The sequence below is a fragment of the Erythrolamprus reginae genome, chromosome 1 (assembly GCF_031021105.1).
Source record: "Erythrolamprus reginae isolate rEryReg1 chromosome 1, rEryReg1.hap1, whole genome shotgun sequence".
NCBI lineage: Eukaryota > Metazoa > Chordata > Lepidosauria > Squamata > Dipsadidae > Erythrolamprus > Erythrolamprus reginae.
This window is the reverse complement of record NC_091950.1, coordinates 308,599,318-308,619,856: the sequence shown is the minus strand read 5'-3', so window position 1 is coordinate 308,619,856 and position 20,539 is coordinate 308,599,318. Positions and strand designations below refer to the sequence as shown.

General features: G+C 40.1%; 1 protein-coding gene across 1 annotated transcript in view; it reads right to left on the bottom strand.

Moving 5' to 3' along the window:
• The window catches only part of RSPO3 (R-spondin 3), a 65,046-nt gene that overhangs the window by 4,462 nt on the left and 40,045 nt on the right, over positions 1 to 20,539 (bottom strand). The window contains exons 2-4 of the mRNA XM_070739687.1: positions 17,112 to 17,303; positions 15,534 to 15,680; positions 13,896 to 14,084 (exon numbers count right to left, since the gene is read on the bottom strand). Of these exons, the coding sequence (XP_070595788.1) occupies positions 13,896 to 14,084; positions 15,534 to 15,680; positions 17,112 to 17,303 (528 nt within the window). The remainder of the gene's footprint in view (positions 1 to 13,895; positions 14,085 to 15,533; positions 15,681 to 17,111; positions 17,304 to 20,539) is intronic.

Genomic DNA, 20,539 nt, shown 5'->3' with positions numbered 1-20,539 from the left:
GTACAGGGAGTAGAATCTATATTTTCCAATGATTGGGGTTTGTTTTGGAATTTTGCAGTTCTAAGTATTAATTATTTATTATTTATTTATACATTTATTTATTGGATTTACATCCCTCCTCGTTCCAAGGACTCAGATAATTACTATTATTACAGTAATGATTCAGAAGAGAAGCATTTAGGGGTAGTGATTTCTGACAGTCTCAAAATAGGTGAACAGTGCAGTCAGGTGGTAGGGAAAGCAAGTAGAATGCTTGGCTGCATAGCTAGAGGTATAACAAGCAGGAAGAGGGAGATTGTGATCCCGCTGTATAGAGCGTTGGTGAGACCACTTTTGGAATACTGTGTTCAGTTCTGCAGACCTCATCTACAAAAAGAAATTGATAAAATTGAACGGATCCAAAGACGGGATACAAAAATGGTGGAAGGTCTTAAGCATAAAACTTATCAGGAAAGACTTAATGAACTCAATCTGTATAGTCTGGAGGACAAAAGAGAAAGGGGGGGGGGACATGATCGAAACATTTCAATATGTTAAAGGGTTAAACAAGGTTCAGGAGAGAAGTGTTTTTAATAGGAAAGTGAACACAAGAACAAGGGGCCACAATCTGAGGTTAGTTGGGGAAAAGATTAATGTGAGAAAATATTTTACTGAAAGAGTAGTAGATGCTTAGACCAAACTTCCAGCAGACGTGGTTGGTAAATCCAGAGTAACTGAATTTAAACATGCCTAGGATAAACATATACCGGAAATAGTATAAGGGCAGACTAGATGGACCATGATGTCTTTTTCTGCCGTCAATCTTCTATGTTTCTATGATAATGGGAGATTGAGGTATGGGGGTAATGTCAGGCAGTGACTTTTTATGTTCAAGTGGAGTTTGGAAACCAGATTTCCCAATTTTGTGTCCAGTCATCTACAAAATGCTTGTTAGTAGGTAAGCAATTCCCATCATCCTAACCTTTAACACAATGTCCCTGCAAGTAAGTTTGTCTTTGCACATTTAGCCACCCATTTATAAAACATGAACTTGAAATCAAGCTATGGTTTCTATGTGGAATAATAGTACTTATATGGACCATATCCTTGAAACTTATATTAAACATGATGGAATTTTGAAAAGTTCTGAAATATGATAGTGGGATTTGCTGCTTAAACAATCTTCACTTATATATGACTTGTATACAATATAAGATAGGGATAATATATGTATATAGTATAACTTTAGGATCAGGAATTTTGATATAAATAGTTGTAACTTCTTTTGGCCTTCAACAGTTTAGTGCCTCCTACAAGATTCCCTTGAAGTCATAGTTGTTCTTTAAAAGACATTAGTTCAGCTGGTGAAGGCATTTGAGTAAACTAGGAATATAAATGTGATGCTGCCTTATGTCAGAATTGTGTGTTTAGTCTGCATTTCAAGAAATAATCAGGAAAAGTTATACATGATAAGGTACAGATGCTCCTATCCCACAGATATCTAAATTATTTCAAGTACAATATTATAGTAAGAGAGCAGCCAGATGAAATTATTTGAGTTCATGTTTAAATGATATTTAATTTAGACACCTCTAAAATATTTTTAAAAATGCACTTAAAAAAGCAAAGTAGCTTTATCCCTCCCCAATAAAATACGAATATTTCAAATAATTTGTGATGTAATACAGATTTCTCTTATGCCAATAACACTTTGTTTCCATAATTTTAGGACCTTTAAGAATAGGTGATATAAAGTCTATTACCATCCCCCCAAAGTCTTATGATAATTTTTTTGACTAATGTGTGCACTGCCTAGCAAACTTACATATTAGAAATACGCAAGCTACTGTGTCTGTGACTATAGCATTTTCAAAGCACCTGGCTCCATCTGAGTTGGTAAAATAAGTAAAACTTTATGTGGGGTGGGGGGAATAGAAAAGCTATTTCCTCTTTATCGAGAGAGGTATTTTCTAATATCCAGCATAAACATACAGAACTAGTAAACAAAATGTAGCTTCTAAGATCATTCATTTCTAACCGTTTTCAGTTGACCAGTGCTCCTTTGGCTGCCACATTCAGATTTCTGATGCCATTGAAGAAAGGGAATGGGGTCTCAATGTTCTCAAAAAAAAAGGTGCTTTGTTGGTTTACTGTGGTTACGGTGCACTGCCAGAATCACCAGTGATGCAATTTGACTGGTTAAATGACTGAGTGAGTTAAGTATCTTATGGGAATAGAGTCAGATACAATAAACCCTTGTACTTAAAACACTAATAGATGATACAATTCTTCTACATTTATGAATGCAGCAGTTTGGTTACTAGCATTGTAATAATATATTACCTAAACAAGTGCCGAGGTGTAATTATTTCTCAGTCTCCAGTCTCAATTTGCCTTGAATGAATGTTTTATTGGATAAAACTGAATGTGCTATTGTTAGTTGCTATAGGGATACACACAAATAGTCCAAATAGTAAGTGTTATGGAGAAACATATTTTTTCAATTTCAAACATGTCTGAAATACATGTCAGTTAATACCTACTAAAAAACTGTTCTCTATATCTTTTGAAATGTATTTTCATGCAACACTTGAAGCTGAATCCTCCCAACCCCTCCCCCGCCCATGAGCTGCAAAGTTGGAATTCAAGTGTAGATAAGACTCGGTGATTTTTCTTCTGATTTAAATTTGGTGTTTTGTAAACATGGTCATTTATACTATATTTTTCAGAGTATAAAACACACCCTTTTCCACCTAAAAGAAGCTGAAAATTTGGTTGTGTCTTATACTCTGAATGTAGCTTTTTCGAAGCTTTTTTTTTTCCAATCCTAACCAGGCACTATCTTCCCGATTCTTACCAACTTGCAAGCTTTTTTTCATTGCTAGTCGCTCTGAATAATGTTTTTTCCAGCCCTAATGATATGCTAACGATCTTACAAACTCTTATGGGCTTGCAGGCTTTTTCATTGCTAATCTGTTTGAAGTTTTTTTCCCCAGCCCTAAGTCTTTGCAGGCTTTTAACAATTGCTACTTGCTCCAAATAATGTTTTTTCCAGCCTTAACCAGGGGATAAAATAATGTGCTGAAGCTAATCACACTAAGGGCGCTAGCCAGATGAATACCTGGCAGGTATTTTCCCCTATATTCCTCCCCCAAAACTAAGGTGCATCTTATATTCTGGTGCATTTTATACTGTGAAAAATACAGTAAATATTTTAATGCTTTGCTATTTTCCAATTTTAATGCCAAATTCAGCATTTGCTGCCTGGGTTTTTTTGTTTTTTGTTTTTTGCACCATTGCACCATTGTTTTATGTTAAATTTTTAATATTTTGTTGTAGGAGCCAATTTGGACTGGCAGTTTTGACTTCTTTTTGGACTTGTGCTGGAGCCCATCCTCAGCAAACTTCTTCCTGTCACAGTGTGTGCTTTGGACTATTCTGTGTGTAGTATTTATATCGTGCCTCTGGTGTGCCACTTTTTAAATATAGATTGGAGTGCTGATGGCTGGTTATTAACTCATTGATAGTTGTTTCCGTGTGCTGCCAGGTTCTCATCTCCTAAGCAGTGAAGGACTTGCTACCGGAGCTGCTACCGGAGCTCCCTGCTACCAGAGCTCCCTCGGAGGCCATCGCGGTTGCAATAGTGACATTTCGCTATTTTCGCTTATACCTTTGCTTCTACGCATACACAGAAGCAAAAAAATTGTGCGCACTGGCTGCCGATCAGTTTCCGGTCACAATTCAAAGTGTTGATTATGACCTACAAAGCCCTACCTGGCATTGGACCAGAATACCTTCGGGACCGCCTTCTGCCGCACGAATCCTAGCAACCAATTAGGTTCCACAGAGTTGGTCTTCTCCAGGTCCCGTTGACTAAACAATGTCGTCTGGTGGGCCCCAGGGGAAGAGCCTTCTCTGTGACAGCCCCGGCCCTCTAGAATCAACTCCCCCCGGAGATTAGGACTGCCCCCACCCTCCTTGCCTTTTCACAAACTTCTGAAAACCCACCTATGTCACCAGAGTTGGGGACATGATAAAACATTATGACATAGCTATTAATAATCATGATTCATAGGAAGATAGAGCTGATACGCTGTATTGCAAAAACTTAGCAATATTTAATGACACAGAATAGTCTACATCAGTGATGGTGAACCTATGGCATGGGTGCAACAGGTGGCACGTGAAGCCATAGCTGCTGGCACATGAGCAGTTTCCCTAGCTCAGCTCCAGCGTGCATGTTGATTTTGGCTCTCACAGAGGCCCTGGGAAAGTGTTTTTGGCTTCCAGAGAGCCTCCAGGGGATGATGGATGGTGTTTTTACTCTCCCCAGCTCCAGGGAAGCCTTTGGGGCCTGGAGATGGCAAAACACGAGCCTACTGGGCCCAACATAAATTGGGAAACAGGCCTTTTCTGGCCTTCAGAGGGTCAGCAGGGTGGGGGGTGGGTAGCTGCTTTTGCCCTACCCAGGCATTAAATTATGGGTGGTGGGCACTCATGCATGTGTGATAGCATGCACCCACGGTCTTTCGGTGCCTGAGGAAAAAAAGGTTCGCCATTATTGGTTTACTTTGTCTAGTTAATACATAATGAGAATTTATAAATGAGAGTAATTTAAAGAGAGGGAAGATCAACATCAAACAAATGTCCCTGTGGACCTAGCAATGTAACCAAGTATGAATTGTAGATTCCATTACTCCTGCATCGTTTTACAAAGAGGCTCTTTTACTTCTGCTGAAGCAAATCAGATACAAAACCAAAAATAACGTGCAACCGGTGTAAAGACCCCCTCCCCAAGTCGAGCCTAACTCTGGCAATTGCATGAAAATATCCAAAATCGGAAAGGGAAAAATACCTATTTTTTTCTAATGGCCTTTGGCTGGAGGCTAGGTAAGCAAAAGAGCCGAAGCCCTCTTCACAATCAACCCAGTGACTCAGGATGAAATGCAAAACTCATGTATAGGAACCAACTTAATGACTGATATGGTGGAAAACACCTTGCAAGAATGGGAGCAGGAAAATTACACATCCTAGTCAGGCCGAGGACGGAGTCAAAGAGGGGGAATTAAGTCAAGAGGAAGAAGATATACAATTTGACAGACTCAGTCCTCATTGGCTGAAGGGACAGTGTCATCCCATTCTTAGCTCCACCCACTATGGAGAACAGGAAGCATTTTCAAAGGAGAAGGAAACTGAAGGACCAATTTTGTTATAGAAATAGGGTAAATTTAGTCTGTAGCAGTATTACTGTCATAGATGATTACTGGGTATGAAAGTTGCATTAGATGATGAATGTTCTAACCCAGTTGTATTAAGACAGATTGGCAGCCTGAGAGAGTTAATGCAAAAAGCAGTTGGTGAGAAGCATCTTTGTCTAATCAACTCTTCCATCTATGCAATTCCATAAATGCTGGAGTCTCTTCAGGATAGCTATTTACATTTTATAAACTTAAAATCCATTGAATCCACGCAAGTAATAGCACTTAAGGCAAGTTGCCCCATCTGGAGGCATTTCTATAAATGGATATTTGATTTGATCCTAAATGACCAGTGAAATCATGGATTTTATTTTGCTATATTTTCTGTGTTACTTATTCATTCATTTGCTTTTCATGAGTTTAAACACTGATGTAATTATTCCCAGAAACCTGGGTCATTGGGAAAATTAAAATTATAGTTAATAATACATAATGTGTATGGATGTCTGGAACAATAGCAGAATTTTCCTTTCTTTTTGTTCTCCTGGTTACATTTTAGACATGCTGTTACTACCAATTCAGCTAAATGTCTTTATGTTGGAAACTCACAACTTCATTACTTCAAAGTGGTTCATATGAAGCAGAAATATGCTACCTTCTTTGCAACAGAAAGGGGGAAAAACATGCAGTAAGAGAATTTGTTAGCAGGAGAGGAAACCCCCCCCACACACACAATTTAAAACCCAGTACTTAATGAATCATTTATAGTAGTAGAATTACAATTCCAGATCTAAGTTATGATGACCCAGCAGTGTAGGTAAAAATGTCAACATTGAGATACAATAATTACTTTCATGTTAATTTTGAATCCTCTCTACAGCTTGAGGAATAACTATAAAGAAAAAGCATTACCAGTAACTGTACTACTGTCATTCACAGGCAGTTGCTAGAAAATCATTCAGGAACGATATGCTCTAGCTTCAGAATCCCTAAGTTATTTTATTTATTTACTTACTTTCTTATTTATTTCAGGGTGTCAAAGCTTTATATTTATTTTGTGGGTGTGAAATACTTTATTTTCCTATCTATAAATATAATACAGCGATCCCCCGTTTATTGCGTCCCCAACCATTGCGAACAGGGTACTTCGCGATTTTTCAACCCGGAAGTCAAAATACCATCTATGCATGCGTGCCCGTTTTTTCTATGGGCACGCATGCGTAGATGGCAACCGGGAGATCAGCTGCTGGGCGGCTTCCCCGGGTCTTCCCCCTCTTGCTGGCGTCAGCGAGGAGTTTCCCCACCGCCCACGCAAACTCCTCGCTGCCGCCCGCCCTTCGCCCGCCCACGCCGTTCATTCTCGCCGCTTTCGAGCTGAGTCCTGAAGCGAATTCGCTCCAGGACTCAGCTCGAAAGCGCCGAGAGCCAGCGTGGACAAGCCGCTCGTTGGCGCTGGCTATCGGCGCTGTTGAGCTGAGTCCGGAAGCGAATTCGCTCCCGGACTCAGCTCGAAAGCGCCGAGAGCCAGCGTGGACAAGCCGTTCGTTGGCGCTGGCTATCGTCGCTTTTGAGCTGAGTCCGGAAGCGAATTCGCTCCCGGACTCAGCTCGAAAGCGCCGAGAGCCAGCGTGGACAAGCCGTTCGTTGGCGCTGGCTATCGGCGCTTTTGAGCTGAGTCCGGAAGCGAATTCGCTCCCGGACTCAGCTCGAAAGCGCCGAGAGCCAGCGTGGACAAGCCGTTCGTTGGCGCTGGCTATCGGCGCTTTTGAGCTGAGTCCGGAAGCGAATTCGCTCCCGGACTCAGCTCGAAAGCGCCGAGAGCCAGCGTGGACAAGCCGTTCATTGGCGCTGGCTATCGGCGCTTTTGAGCTGAGTCCGGAAGCGAATTCGCTCCCGGACTCAGCTCGAAAGCGCCGAGAGCCAGCGTGGACAAGCCGTTCGTTGGCGCTGGCTATCGGCGCTTTTGAGCTGAGTCCGGAAGCGAATTCGCTCCCGGACTCAGCTCGAAAGCGCCGAGAGCCAGCGTGGACAAGCCGTTCGTTGGCGCTGGCTATCGGCGCTTTTGAGCTGAGTCCGGAAGCGAATTCGCTCCCGGACTCAGCTCGAAAGCGCCGAGAGCCAGCGTGGACAAGCCGTTCGTTGGCGCTGGCTATCGGCGCTTTTGAGCTGAGTCCGGAAGCGAATTCGCTCCCGGACTCAGCTCGAAAGCGCCAAGAGCCAGCGTGGACAAGCCGTTCGTTGGCGCTGGCTATCGGCGCTTTTGAGCTGAGTCCGGAAGCGAATTCGCTCCCGGACTCAGCTCGAAAGCGCCGAGAGCCAGCGTGGACAAGCCGTTCGTTGGCGCTGGCTATCGGCGCTTTTGAGCTGAGTCCGGAAGCGAATTCGCTCCCGGACTCAGCTCGAAAGCGCCGAGAGCCAGCACCCCCCGGACCCCCAACCCGGGTTTGGGGGGCTGCTAGGAAGCCCCCCATGCCGGCGGCAAACAGCCGCCCCGCCCCCAATCTTTGGCTCCTCGCTAGCGCTGTGGGAGTAAAAACACCATCTGCACATGCGCAGATGGTGTTTTTACTTCCGCAGCGCTACTTCGCGAAAACCCGCTCGTTGCGGGGGGTCCTGGAACGGAACCCTCGCAACGAGCGGGGGATCACTGTATATCTGAAAGGGTTAACAGCCTTATTCTCGATTACAAAGTACAATATTGACATTACCCCAAGGGCTATGAAAGATGCATTAGAGTTCAGGGCAAAATAAACTCTTTACTTTACCACTTGTAGTATTCCCACTGTAGCATTATATGCTGTTTCAGATGCAGGGCATATAGATCCTTGTTTATAGGCCGAGTCAGCAGTGAACATGAGATCAGAATGATAGGGTCAGAGTGATGGTGGCCCCTTATCTACATGCATAATAATATAATCTCTTCCCTAAGGGGTGGGGCTTACAGTGTAATATTACAACAGACAAAAATTGCAAAGACTTCAGAAAGTACTGGAATGAGTTCATATGTTACTGTAGTTAACATTTTAAAGTACAGTAATTATTTAAAGTGTTGGTTATGACCTATAAAGCCCTTCATGGCATCGGACCAGAATATCTCCGGGACCGCCTTCTGCCGCACGAATCCCAGTGACCGATTAGGTCCCACAGAGTTGGCCTTCTCCGGGTCCCATCGACTAAACAATGTCGTTTGGCGGGTCCCAGGGGAAGAGCCTTCTCTGTGGCAGCTCCGACTCTCTGGAACCAGCTCCCCCCGGTGATTAGAACTGCCCCCAGCCTCCTTGCTTTCCGTAAACTCCTTAAAACCCACCTTTGCCGCCAGGCATGGGGGAATTGAGATATCTCCCCTGGGCCTATACAATTTATGTATGGTATGTTTGTATATATGTCTGATTAATAATGGGATTTTTAAAATGTTTTTAAACTATTAGATTTGTTATGAATTGTTCTATTGCTGTTGTGAGCCGCCCCAATTCTACGGAGAGGGACGGCATACAAATCTAATATATAAATAAATAAATTATGTGAGGAATCCAGAATTAAAGGACAAGCCTCTTTTGGAACTTGTTTGGCCAATTCCTATTTTATTTTTAATATTTTATTCATGATGGTTTTCTGCCCCCTGCCCTGAAAGCCAAGAAACAAGCCAAGAATCTACAAATAAACTATGCAACCTTATTTGTACATCACACTAAGCTGCTGTTGCAATCACTATAATACACCAAAAATATGATTTTAAACTGGCTAAAGCAAAAACCCAGTAGTACTATGATCGTGATTTAACACTACATGTTATCATAAACATGACAATGCAACAACCCTCAGAGAGGGGCGGTATATAAATTCAATTAATAATAATAATAATAATAATAATAATAATAATAATAATAATAATATCTTATTAACAAATAAGTGTGAAACAATACAAGTTAGGTACAGTGAGCAAGCTACTTTTTAAGACTTCCAGCTTTTTCTCCTTTTAATGGCTCCCACAAGATGTTTTCAAATCTTAATTTCTACTAGAAATTTTTTATTATAAATAAAGGAAAATGAACAGAGATGAAGTACACATTCATTGCTTCCAAAGAAACACTAAATGTGTACCGTGTTACATTTTAATGCTGTCTACATCTGGATAGTGTCTGAATAGATGTAAATAAAATCACCTAATACCATGACAGCAAATCTAGGCCATGTGTGCCAGAGGTGGCATGCAGCGCCCTCTCTGATGGCATGCAAAGCTTTTGCCCCAGTTCAGCTCAGCTCCACCGCACATGCGCGTGTGCCTCCTGCCAGCTGGTTTTTGGGTCTCTGCCACACATGCGCAAGGGGTGGGGTGCATGTGAAAGATGTGTATGAATGCACACGGGGCATGGGGAGCATGGGGAGTCATGCGTGCATGCACAGGGGGCAGGGAAGCATGGGGATATGCACCTATGCATGGCACGGGCAACACGGGGATCACACATGCATGCATGGGGCCGCAGCTGGGGCCACACGCTCATTGCATTATGAATGCAGACACATACATGCACTTTTTCAGCGCACGTGTACTTTCAGAACACAATGGCAAAAGGGTTAGCCATCCCTGACCTAATATATTAATAATTTAAATCTGTTCATATTATATCACATTGTCATTATGTTGAAACACAGTTATAGTACATTAATGAATGTTTGGGCTAGTGGAATTTAATTCAAGAGTGTTCTAGAAAAGCACCAAAGAGCATTCTACTGGATTCTGTATAAAGTAATTTTATTGTAATTCTGTACTTCACCGTATACTAATTATATGAATGTTCCTATGATTTCAAAGACATGGTTTAAACATAACAGGAAGTTATCCTAATCTTGTTCTGTTAGGGGTGGAATGGTGGAAGTGTCTCTGTTTTGATGATGATGTCCACCTCCAAATATGTAGAAATTCCGTAGACAGAGTAATTATTATGTCAATACAACACAGCAAACGAGATCACTATGCTGGATTTCGTATTTCATCACCAGTCGGGTGCTTCCCAAGCACCTAGGACTGCGTGATGTAGCGGCGAATTATGTTTGCTGATCCCAGTAAAGTGGCCTTTTGCAATTGTCAGATGGAGATTTTGTCAATTCTGATGGTTGTTGTTGTTGTTGTTATTATTATTATTATTATTATTATTTAGACTTATATGCCGCCCTTCTCACATACCGCTAAGGATACATACTGAATCCAGAATTCCACCTGTGGTGGCAAACTGAGATAGCTTTGGGTCTGCAGAATTAAAAGCTCCTTCAGTACCCTTCTATGGTTCCAAATTAAAATTCTTGATTATCATGGTCTGTGGAATACTCATAGAAATACTCAGAGCCTTCTCTATTGCGGCCCAGGTCCTCTGGAACCAGCTCATCCCAGAGATTCGTACCGTCCCCACTCTCCTCCCCTTCCGAAAGGTGTTAAAACACACATGCCGGCAGCGTGAGCGATAGTTTTCTCTCCGGCCATTGGTATGAATGAGGGATGACTGAATGTTTTGTATACTGGGGGTATTTTTACTTTTTTTTAATCCATTGTATTGTAGTATTTTAACATTTGTTACTATTTTATTGCTGTAAGATACCCTGAGTCCGTTAGGAGAAGGGCGGCCTATACATTCAAAAAATAAAATAAATGAATAATAAATGGAAAAAGGCAGGCAGAATTTCAGAAGAATACAGAATACTGTACTTATCTTTCCACACTCTGCCCTGGCTTTATAAAAGGCAGAAGGTTAATTGGACATTTACTACTCTATTTATGTTTGCACTGTCATTAAAAATATTGTTTTGCTGTACCATAATAAATGGATTAATGGTTTTCATATTATAGTTTCTGAGCAATAAAATAAGAAATAACAGTTTTTTGAAATGTAACTTTTTCTTTATTACTATCCTTCTATCACACCTACAAGATAGCACTTGGCACATTTTAGACTGCTATTTCACACTGGGTTTGTGGGGATTATGATGAAGCCTCTTGCAGTGAATATTAAATATTTAAATATTGTGTTTAAAGAAATCTTATTAGATCCACTGAAATCGCAGGGTGAGTTTAAGAATAAAATGTTCTCCCTTTCCAATCTTTAGCAAAGAAGTATCTTCTTCAACATAGGGCCTAATATTATTCAAATTAAGAAGTATATTTAATTTATTATAGGTGTACTCAAACTTTCTGCTGTGCATAAGAATTTGTAGCAGATGGCAGAAGACAGTAGTGATCCACTTTCTGATTTGCACTCTTATTTTTTTGGTTGACTGCAAAAATATTCAGCAAGCAATTATATCATTTCAGTGAAAAGTATTTGGATTCAAATTACAACCTACGAGATCCCAATGTTCCAAATACAACTTTTGAGTATATGACTAGTTATTAACAATCTATTTCTAAGAGATGATGACCTAACAGGTATACAGGTAATTCTCGACTTACAAACATTCATTTAGTGACTGCTTGAAATTATAATGGCTTTGAAAAGTTGACTTACAACTCATCCTCACATTTACGACCATCACAGCATCCGCATGTTCATGTTATGAAAATTTGTAAATAGCAAGCTGCATCTGTTTACAACAGTTGTAGATTTTGGGAATACATGATAACCATTTAAGTGGAACTAAATTCATTTAACAATTGCAGAAATTTGCTTAAAAGCAAAAAATAATAATAACATTTTGTGGTGTGACTCACTTAACTGCCTTCATTCATTAGCAATGGAAATGCTCTTCTCAGTTATAATCATAAGTTGAGGACTACCTGTAATTGTCAATACAATTGTCAAGAGTCCTTTGGGAGTGGGCGGCATACAAATTTAATAAATAAGTAAATATATATATATATATATATATATATATATATATATATATATATATATATATATGCATGTGCATGCATGCATGCATTCATGCATACATACATACATACTAGTCAGTAGTAAAAATTCTTTGCCCTATGCCAGTGATGGTGAACCTTTTTTTCCTTTGATGCCAAAAGAACATGGGCACGTGCTATCGCACCTGCGCGAATGCCCACGCCCATAATTCAATACCTGGGGAGGGTGGAAACAGCTTCCCTTGCCCTCCAGAGGCTCCCTGGAGGCCGGAAATGGCCTATTTCCCAACTTCTGGTAGGCCCAGTACATTTGTGTTTTGCCCTCCCAAGGCTCCAAAAGGCTTCTCTGGAGCTAGGTGTGTGGAAAAACGCCCTCCCCCATCTCACCTGGAGGCTATCTGGAAGCCAAAAACGCCCTCCCATTCAGATGGCTGGCACACACATGCACATTGGAGCTGAGCTAGGGCAACGGCTTGCGTGCCAGCAGATATGGCTCCGTGTGCCACCTGTGGTGTCCGTGCCCTAGGTTCGCCATCACTGTCCTATGCTATATATCAGGGGTGTCAAACCCGCTCGTATCACAGGCCATATCATGACATATCATGATGTTTTTTGCCTGGGTGGGTATGGCCTGTGCCGTCTGTCATTTTGACAGACCTTCTATACACAGTGAAATCCAGTGCGGCATTGTAGATCAGAAGGAATTGCTATATGTATTCAAAGGCCCTTCCATGCATCCAGTCAGTCTCCTGGAAGGAACTGAATGCTTTAAGACTAAATCTGGACTTATCCTGAATACCTGTTTCCCCTTACAGCAATTGTCAAGTGAGAAATGGTATTTCATAACTTGACCACATCATGTTTTCCAATAGTATTTAACAAAAATATATTAATTGTAAGCAGATACATAGGCATATCATGTAAGGTCATATAGCTGAATTACTGTAAGCATTGGAATAAAATTTAAATAGAACATAAAACAGTTAATATTCATTTTTGCACTCATTCAGTGCAACCTACTTTGAAATTTCCATTTTAGCCAATAAATGTAAGGCTCTTTGCAGTATGTATCTTATTTTTCAGACTATAAGATGCACACACACACCAAAAGTGGGTAGAAATGTTGTGTATCTTCTAGAGTGAATACGGGCCTGTTTTTGGCCTCTATATGTCCCATTTTTCCCTTCCCAGCTTCTAGAAGCACTCTGCAGGCCAAAAACAGGCCCGTTTTGGCCCTCCCTGGTGTTGTGGAGGCTGAAAATGGGATATGCGGAGGGTTTGGGAGGCCAAAAATGGGCCTGTTTTTGGCCTGCAGAGTGCTTCTGGATTTTGGAAAGAGGGGCAAAAATGGGATATGCAGAGGCAAAAAAAAAAAATTCCCTTGTTTTCCTCTAAACCTAGGTGTGCCTTATGGTCCAGTGCATCTTATAGTCCAAAAATATGGTAATTATTAAAAGAACATGAACATCGCTGAAATGCACATATTTTAAAAGGTTGGGAAAAAATAAAATGTAAACTTTTCAATAGCAAATGCTGCTGCTTCCCAATGTAGCCAACAAATATCTGAAAGGCACATCAGTTAACTCTTGTAAACTCTTTTACAGTCTGCATGCTAAGCTATTTATTAAAATTAGTGGCACTGTGTTTGTATAGTAGCATAAAGAGAATATATGATTCTAAGGTATTTTGGCAAACACAAAAACTATTTTTGCTTCCTGGAAGAGGCAAAGGCAATCAACAATACCAATACATCATGTTAATTTTTTTTTAGCAAAGCAGAACTACAATTAAGGATCAATAAAAGTGTTGGTGAAATAAACTTTATACGGAATTGATTTTCATTATGTAAAATTATTTGGCAATAATAATATAAGTACCTCTCTGGCAATTCTTTCTTTGTACAACACATGTTCTTGTTTCGCTTGTATGTGGGCATAATTTGCCCTTTGTTGAAGGAAGCTGTAGAATTTCTCTGACCCTTGTTTCATTTCCCCTTTTGAAACCACATGTTTTTCCATTCTTTGTGCAAGAACTCCACTGGCTCCATTCATTAATTTTACAATGCACTGTAACAAAAACATGGTGTCAATAAATATGGGTCAATAGCCAATGAGATACACCCATTTCAATGTATAGCAGATATTTAGTCTGTAAATTAAATATAGACAGGAAAAATCTCCCTATATATACATATGTATCATCTTAAATTGTTTATTTATTTATTTTGTAATATTTATATCTCACCCAACTCCAGCAGGACTCTGGGCAGCTCACAATAATCATAAAAATTAAACCTCAAGAGCCAAGAGTCTTTTTTGATCGCTCAAATATGGCTGCAGTTCTTATTTGGTGACATGAATCCTCTTTATAGCATCACCCAGCAATCACTGGAGTAATGTAAAGTCTGTTCTTATCACAATAAAGGATTGTATGGACCACAGAAAAGGCTATAAGTCAGAGATTTTGAAACAAACAAAAATATTTAACATAATAAGTTTTCTAACATTATAACTTTATCTCTTAATTGGGAATTTCAGGATTTCTTTTTAAGTTAATATGTCACCTCAAAAGTTTGAACTCCACTGACTATGAGTTACTAGTGGAGAAATGATCTAAAGACAATTTCATTGTCTCGTATGAAATTGCATTGTGATTTCCAGAACTTTTCTACATACAGTAAAAAAGCAGTACGGTAAGTAGGATGAATAATAAAAAATGTGATGCTGACTATATCATTGTATTGCAGCAGCAAAGAGGGCTCTTAATTCAGCTAAACATGTGTCGGGTACCACTAAATTCTGGGCTGAAAATAATAATAAAATATTATATACAAAGCCACTCCTAGCATGGGTAAGGAGAAAGCTGGAGCAGAATATTTTGGGCAAATAATATCTCCTGTGGTTTTCAGTGATTCTTTCACTGTCCTTCTACTTTAATCCTTCTGAAATTCAAAATTCTAAAATATAAAGAGGAACATCTTTTATTTAGGATATACAGTAATAGAATAACAAAGTTTGAAGGGACCTTGGAGGTCTTCTAGTCCAACCCCCTGCTTAGGCAGGAAACCCTATACCACTTCAGACAAATGGTTATCCAATATCTTCTTAAAAACTTTCAGTGTTGGAGCATTCACAACTTCTGGAGGCAAGCTGTTCCACTGATTAATTGTTCTAACTATCAGGCAATTTCTCCTTAGTTCTAAGTTGCTTCCCTCCTTGTTCAGCTTCCATCCATTGCTTCTTGTTCTACCCTTAGGTGCTTTGGAGAATAGTTTGACTCCCTCTTCTTTGTGGAAACCCCTGAGATATTGGAACACTGCCATCATATCTCCCCTAGTCCTTCTTTTAATTAAAACAGACATACCCAGTTCATTAAATGAGATACAGTATACCCATTTTGTGAGGCTCTTTTCTGCTAACTCGCTGCATGCCTTTACAGAAAGCTAATAGTAGCAAAATAGTATACCCCTAGAATTGTTTACTGGATAAAGTTATTAGCATAAACAATTTATTTACCAATATCATTGCATTCCATAGTGTGATTGTTCGGTTCCAGCCAGTCAGGGCAATTTTCAAGGCACTTTCCAAGGTGTAAGTAAAATCCATTTTTACATTTGGTACAGAAATTTTGATTAAAGCAGGCTTCACAATCAGCTTTACATTCTGAAGTACAAGAAAAACCAATCATTTCCTGGTCATATTTGATCCCAGAATAATGCATCTGATTTACATATAAAATGACTATGAGACATACATAGTCTCTACAACATGGATCATTGTAGGAGGAAAATTGTGATAGTCTATGGTAGTGAAACATCAAATTATGCCTTTCAATAAAATTTTATGATATTATCAACTGGCTTTTTTCTAAAACTGGGTGCATAAACACATAATTGAATGATAAAACATCTCTGGAAGTATACATTATGCTAATATATCTGAGAAAACTAGGGTTTGCATTTTGTCTTAGATTATGTATATTAATTTTTGATATTTTTAAAATGAACTTTCCTATAAAATTATAGTGATGATGTTCTATGTATTATTTTAATTTGAGGGAGAACAAAAACCTCCCAGAGGCACTTAGGAAAGATGAGCAACATAGAAATGTGATGAATGAATGAATGAGAGAAAGAAAAGGAAGGAAGGAAGGAAGGAAGGAAGGAAGGAAGGAAGGAAGGAAAATAGATGTAAATAAATACAGGGAAGATGAGATGGATGGATTTAATTCTTTGGAAAGAAGATCCTATGTACGAATGACAAATTTAAAAAAGGGTTTCCACATTTGTGTTGTTTTGTAAAGGTAATATTTTACAAATTGTATGTATTTGTAAATTACCATAGGCTTTATGGAGTCAACAACTTAAAGATATTTTAAATAAATATAAAAGAAGTTAAAATTGATCCAATTTAGATAGATAGAAGATAGGTAGGTAGGTAGGTAGGTAGGTAGGTAGATAGATAGATAGATAGATAGATAGATAGATAGATAGATAGATATACATGCATAACATTAATTGTAAAATCCATGTTCTAGGATTTATTATAAGCAACATTATCAACTGCAGAGATGGCTGAAGATGACGAGTCCCTGAATACACATTAGATTCTCCTGGAGATGGGATCCATAATGTAAATAGAAATAATAATATTTAATATTAAATCTTAGACATTCTTTAATAGTAAGAAATCTTGGATAGCAACTTAATAATTATTAGGTCCTTGATCAGGACTTGAATTATTAAGTTTCCACCAGCCTTAAACTGTGAATATAATAATATTATCTTTGAAACATTGTATTTTAGATTCTGATTCTAAATAAACCTTGATTTATTGTTGTCATCTTGCTGACCTTGGAAGAGACATGGTATTTAATGTGAGAATATTGAATAAATGAGATGATACTTAGGTCACAACAAGTATAAAGCACAAACTTACTGGAGCGAGCTCAAATGAGCAGTCATATCTGCTATTACTATCTGACGAATTTACCAGCAACTTATGGGTTTTTTGTGCTTTCAAAATTCAAAGCTTTCCAAATACATTATTAAGCAAAATTTAGAAAGCAGTGGTTGCAACATTCTGTCAACTTACTCATACACTCATTTCGTTCTGGGGATCGTTGTCCAAAATACCCAGGAGGACAGGATGAAAAACACATCCCAGTCTGTTTCATGTGACTCCTCTTCAAGAAAAAGAAGAGTCTAGGTTTACATGACATGCATCCATTGTATTCAGAACATGTTGCACATCCTCCTTGACAAGCTTGGCTCATATTGCGATGTACTAAGAAGAAAAATCACAAGTATTATCATTAGCATCAATATTATAGCTTTTCATCCATATTTCAAAATTTAATTTAATTTAATACAATGAATTTCAATGTTTTTATAGAGAGCAGAAAGGCAGCAAAAATGCAAGAAATTGTATACAGTATAAGGCATAATGAGGTTTAATTTAGTTGCGCCGGACAGGGAATGAAACTCGAACACAAGAGCTGGATGAAAAATGGGTCACTTTATTGATTACAGTAATAGACCTGTACAGGGTGCTAAATGGGGTGAAAAAACCCTGAACAAAACATACTTGGGCAACCAATGGGCGAACTCCTAGCTTGGTAAGGGTGAAGCGAGCCCCGCCTTCACCCAAATTGAAAGCCACGCCCAGCATGTGGGAGGGCTCACCTCCATGACCCGGAACCGGAAGTGACGTAGATGAGCCCCAAGTGCTCCTCCCTCCCACCACTCCGTCCGTGGAGGAGGCGTGAGTTGTGAGACGAAGGAGCCCATCACCTTTTAACAGATGCCCAAGGGAGAACACACGGTTGCAACTGACACCCTTTCCACCCCGTTTTTGCCAATAGTGACCAGATAAAGAAAATTCAATCAACCTATTTACAACGATACACCCCCTAACCCAATAAAAAACCTCACATCTGACCAGGATGGAGAAGGCGAAAAAAACAATCCGAAATAAAGCTTCCAGACTGCCAAAAATTCCTTCTCGGCCCCAAAGGGCGACCTCTGCCAGACACCCTGGATAGAGTGGAGGGTGGGTGGGTGACCGATCTGGAGGGCGAGCCGGGAGCAAAGGGGCGAGGGCGAGGGGTGCAGACCCTGAAATACCCCTCCCCTTGCTCCCGGCGGCCCCTGCGAGCCAACCACAGCTCGTGGTGGCTCAGACGCTTGCCGCCCCGCCAATCAGCTGGGAGGCGGCGTCCTGCCCCTCCCAGCCGCGACGGACTTCCAGCCGGGGCGATTCTTCCCCCGGCCGGCCGGGCAAGCTGTTTTGCTGCCTAAAGCAGCGCGTGGGCGCGCCTGCGCTCTGCGCAGGCGCGCCCAGCTGGGAGGTGGTGTTCTCGCCCCTCCCTGCCGGCGCAACTATCGACTGGGCGAAATCGCCCGGTCTCTTAATTTCAATAGATGTACAATATAAAGATTACAGTACCAATAAAATCTAAAAATAAAAATATTCATAAGATTTTTCTGTTATGTTAATAAATTATCTTTAGTTAAAGTAGCAGGACAAAAATATGGAAGGTCTTGGATATCTAATATTGTAACTATGAATTTATACTTTCTATTTTTATGTTTCTTCAATATCTTAATAGCAGATAAAATAGAACGAATTTCATTTTTAAACACATGCATTGATAGTTTTCAGTTTTCTGCTGCTTCTAAATGGAAAATAGCTGGAAAATGTAGGTTTAGAATAAAATAGAGATGACACAATTTTTACAAACCAAATAAAACTGCCAGACACGACACATGCTCTCTCACACTAGTAAAAAAAACCCCTAAAAATAAAAATTCACCTTGCAGCCATATCCCCTTTTTATCATTATCCTCCCAAAGAACTCTTATCTTCCTTGTTCCATAACATTGATTAAAGGTAATCACCAAGAGTTGTCTGTTTCAATTTCAATGTAATCAGTGAAATGCATGTTTCATGAGAAGCACAATTATATATGTCTGAAACTATTATATGCTTATTCCTCCATAACATTTTTCTTATATATAATGCATTTAAGAAGAAAACATACAATGTTTTTTTTTAAAATTTTAACTTAATTTTTGTTAGACTTTAGACTTGAAGTGGTTTCTGAATGCATTTAAGAGCATGTTTCTGAGATTTGACACAAATATTTTGACAACCAGTTTGGTGTAGTGGTGAAAGCATCAAGGAAATTGGGAGTTCTACTCCCACCTTCAGCATAAATCCAGCTGGATGACCTTGGGCCTGTCATTCTCCCTCCCCGGTAGAAACCTTGCCAAGACCCTGCAGGAACTTGTCTAGGCAGTCTCCAAGAATTAGATGTACAGTAATTGAATGAAAGAGGGAAAAAAGAATACTTCAGTATTACAAAAATGCGGAAGAGTCAATATGTCAATGCAGAGGTAATTTAGTCATACTGCCTAAAGATGGCACTGTCTTACTACATATCATAGACTTCAGGTGCTTCACAACCCTGATCTTATATCAGATGGTACCTGATCCAGAAACATGGTTTCGGTCCAGTAAGTTTAGCATTGGACTATAGCCAGGGGTGGGTTCCTCCCAGTTCGGACTGGTTCACTCCAACTGGTAGCAACCTGCTGGTGATGTCATGCAACCAGATTGGTCGGTGTCGGTCCATGGGCACCGCCATCTTTTTTCTTTGATGGGCCCAAATTGGGGCACAGGGATGTGTGATGCCCCCCATACCTTTTGTCTCCCAGGGGGCTGTAGGGAGGCTTGCTAGGCCCAAAAGAGGTGTGGGGGGTCTTCAAGGGGAAAAGAAAGAAATCCTCACAGTTTGGGGATCCCCACATGAACTGAACTTGAGTTGAGAGTTCATTGAAAGTGTTGTTAACTATCTTTGCTCAGGCTAAGCTAATTAACAGTGGAGCTCTAAGAATGCCAGATCTTAGATGCCAAAGAGCATGTTCTCAGTTTCAAAATGTTTGGTTTTTCTTCCTGCTCCCAAAGACCTTCTAGGGTTCTTCACAGGAAGGGAGGGAGAGAGAAAGTGTGTGTGTGAGAGAGAGAGAGGAAGGAAGGGAGGGAGGGAGAGAGAGAGAGACAAGAAGAAAAAGAGATAAAGAAAAAACAGAGGAAGAAGGAAGGAATGATGGAAGGAAGGGAAAGAGGGAGAGAAAAGAGAGAGAGAGAGGAAGAAGAGGAAGGAAGCACTACAAACCCTGCCTCTAGACGTGGCTTCAGAAGACACTTTGCAACAGCACAGCAATTAAGGGCTAGAAGATCTCAGTGGTCATCTAGTCCAACCCCATGCTGCAGCAGGAAACCTTACATTGTCTGGATTATTTTGGTGCCCTTAACAGAAAATAAAATTGCCAAAAAGGAGAAGTTTACTAGGACAAGGCTGCCATGTAGAGGAAGGCATCCTTGACCTATGATCACAATTGAGCCCCAAATCTTGGTTGCTAAGCGAAAGCATTGTTAAATGAGTTTCACCACATCTAAAGGTATGTGTAATGTTCTAATGAACAGAAGCTATAGTTAAATGGTGACAGAAAATGGAC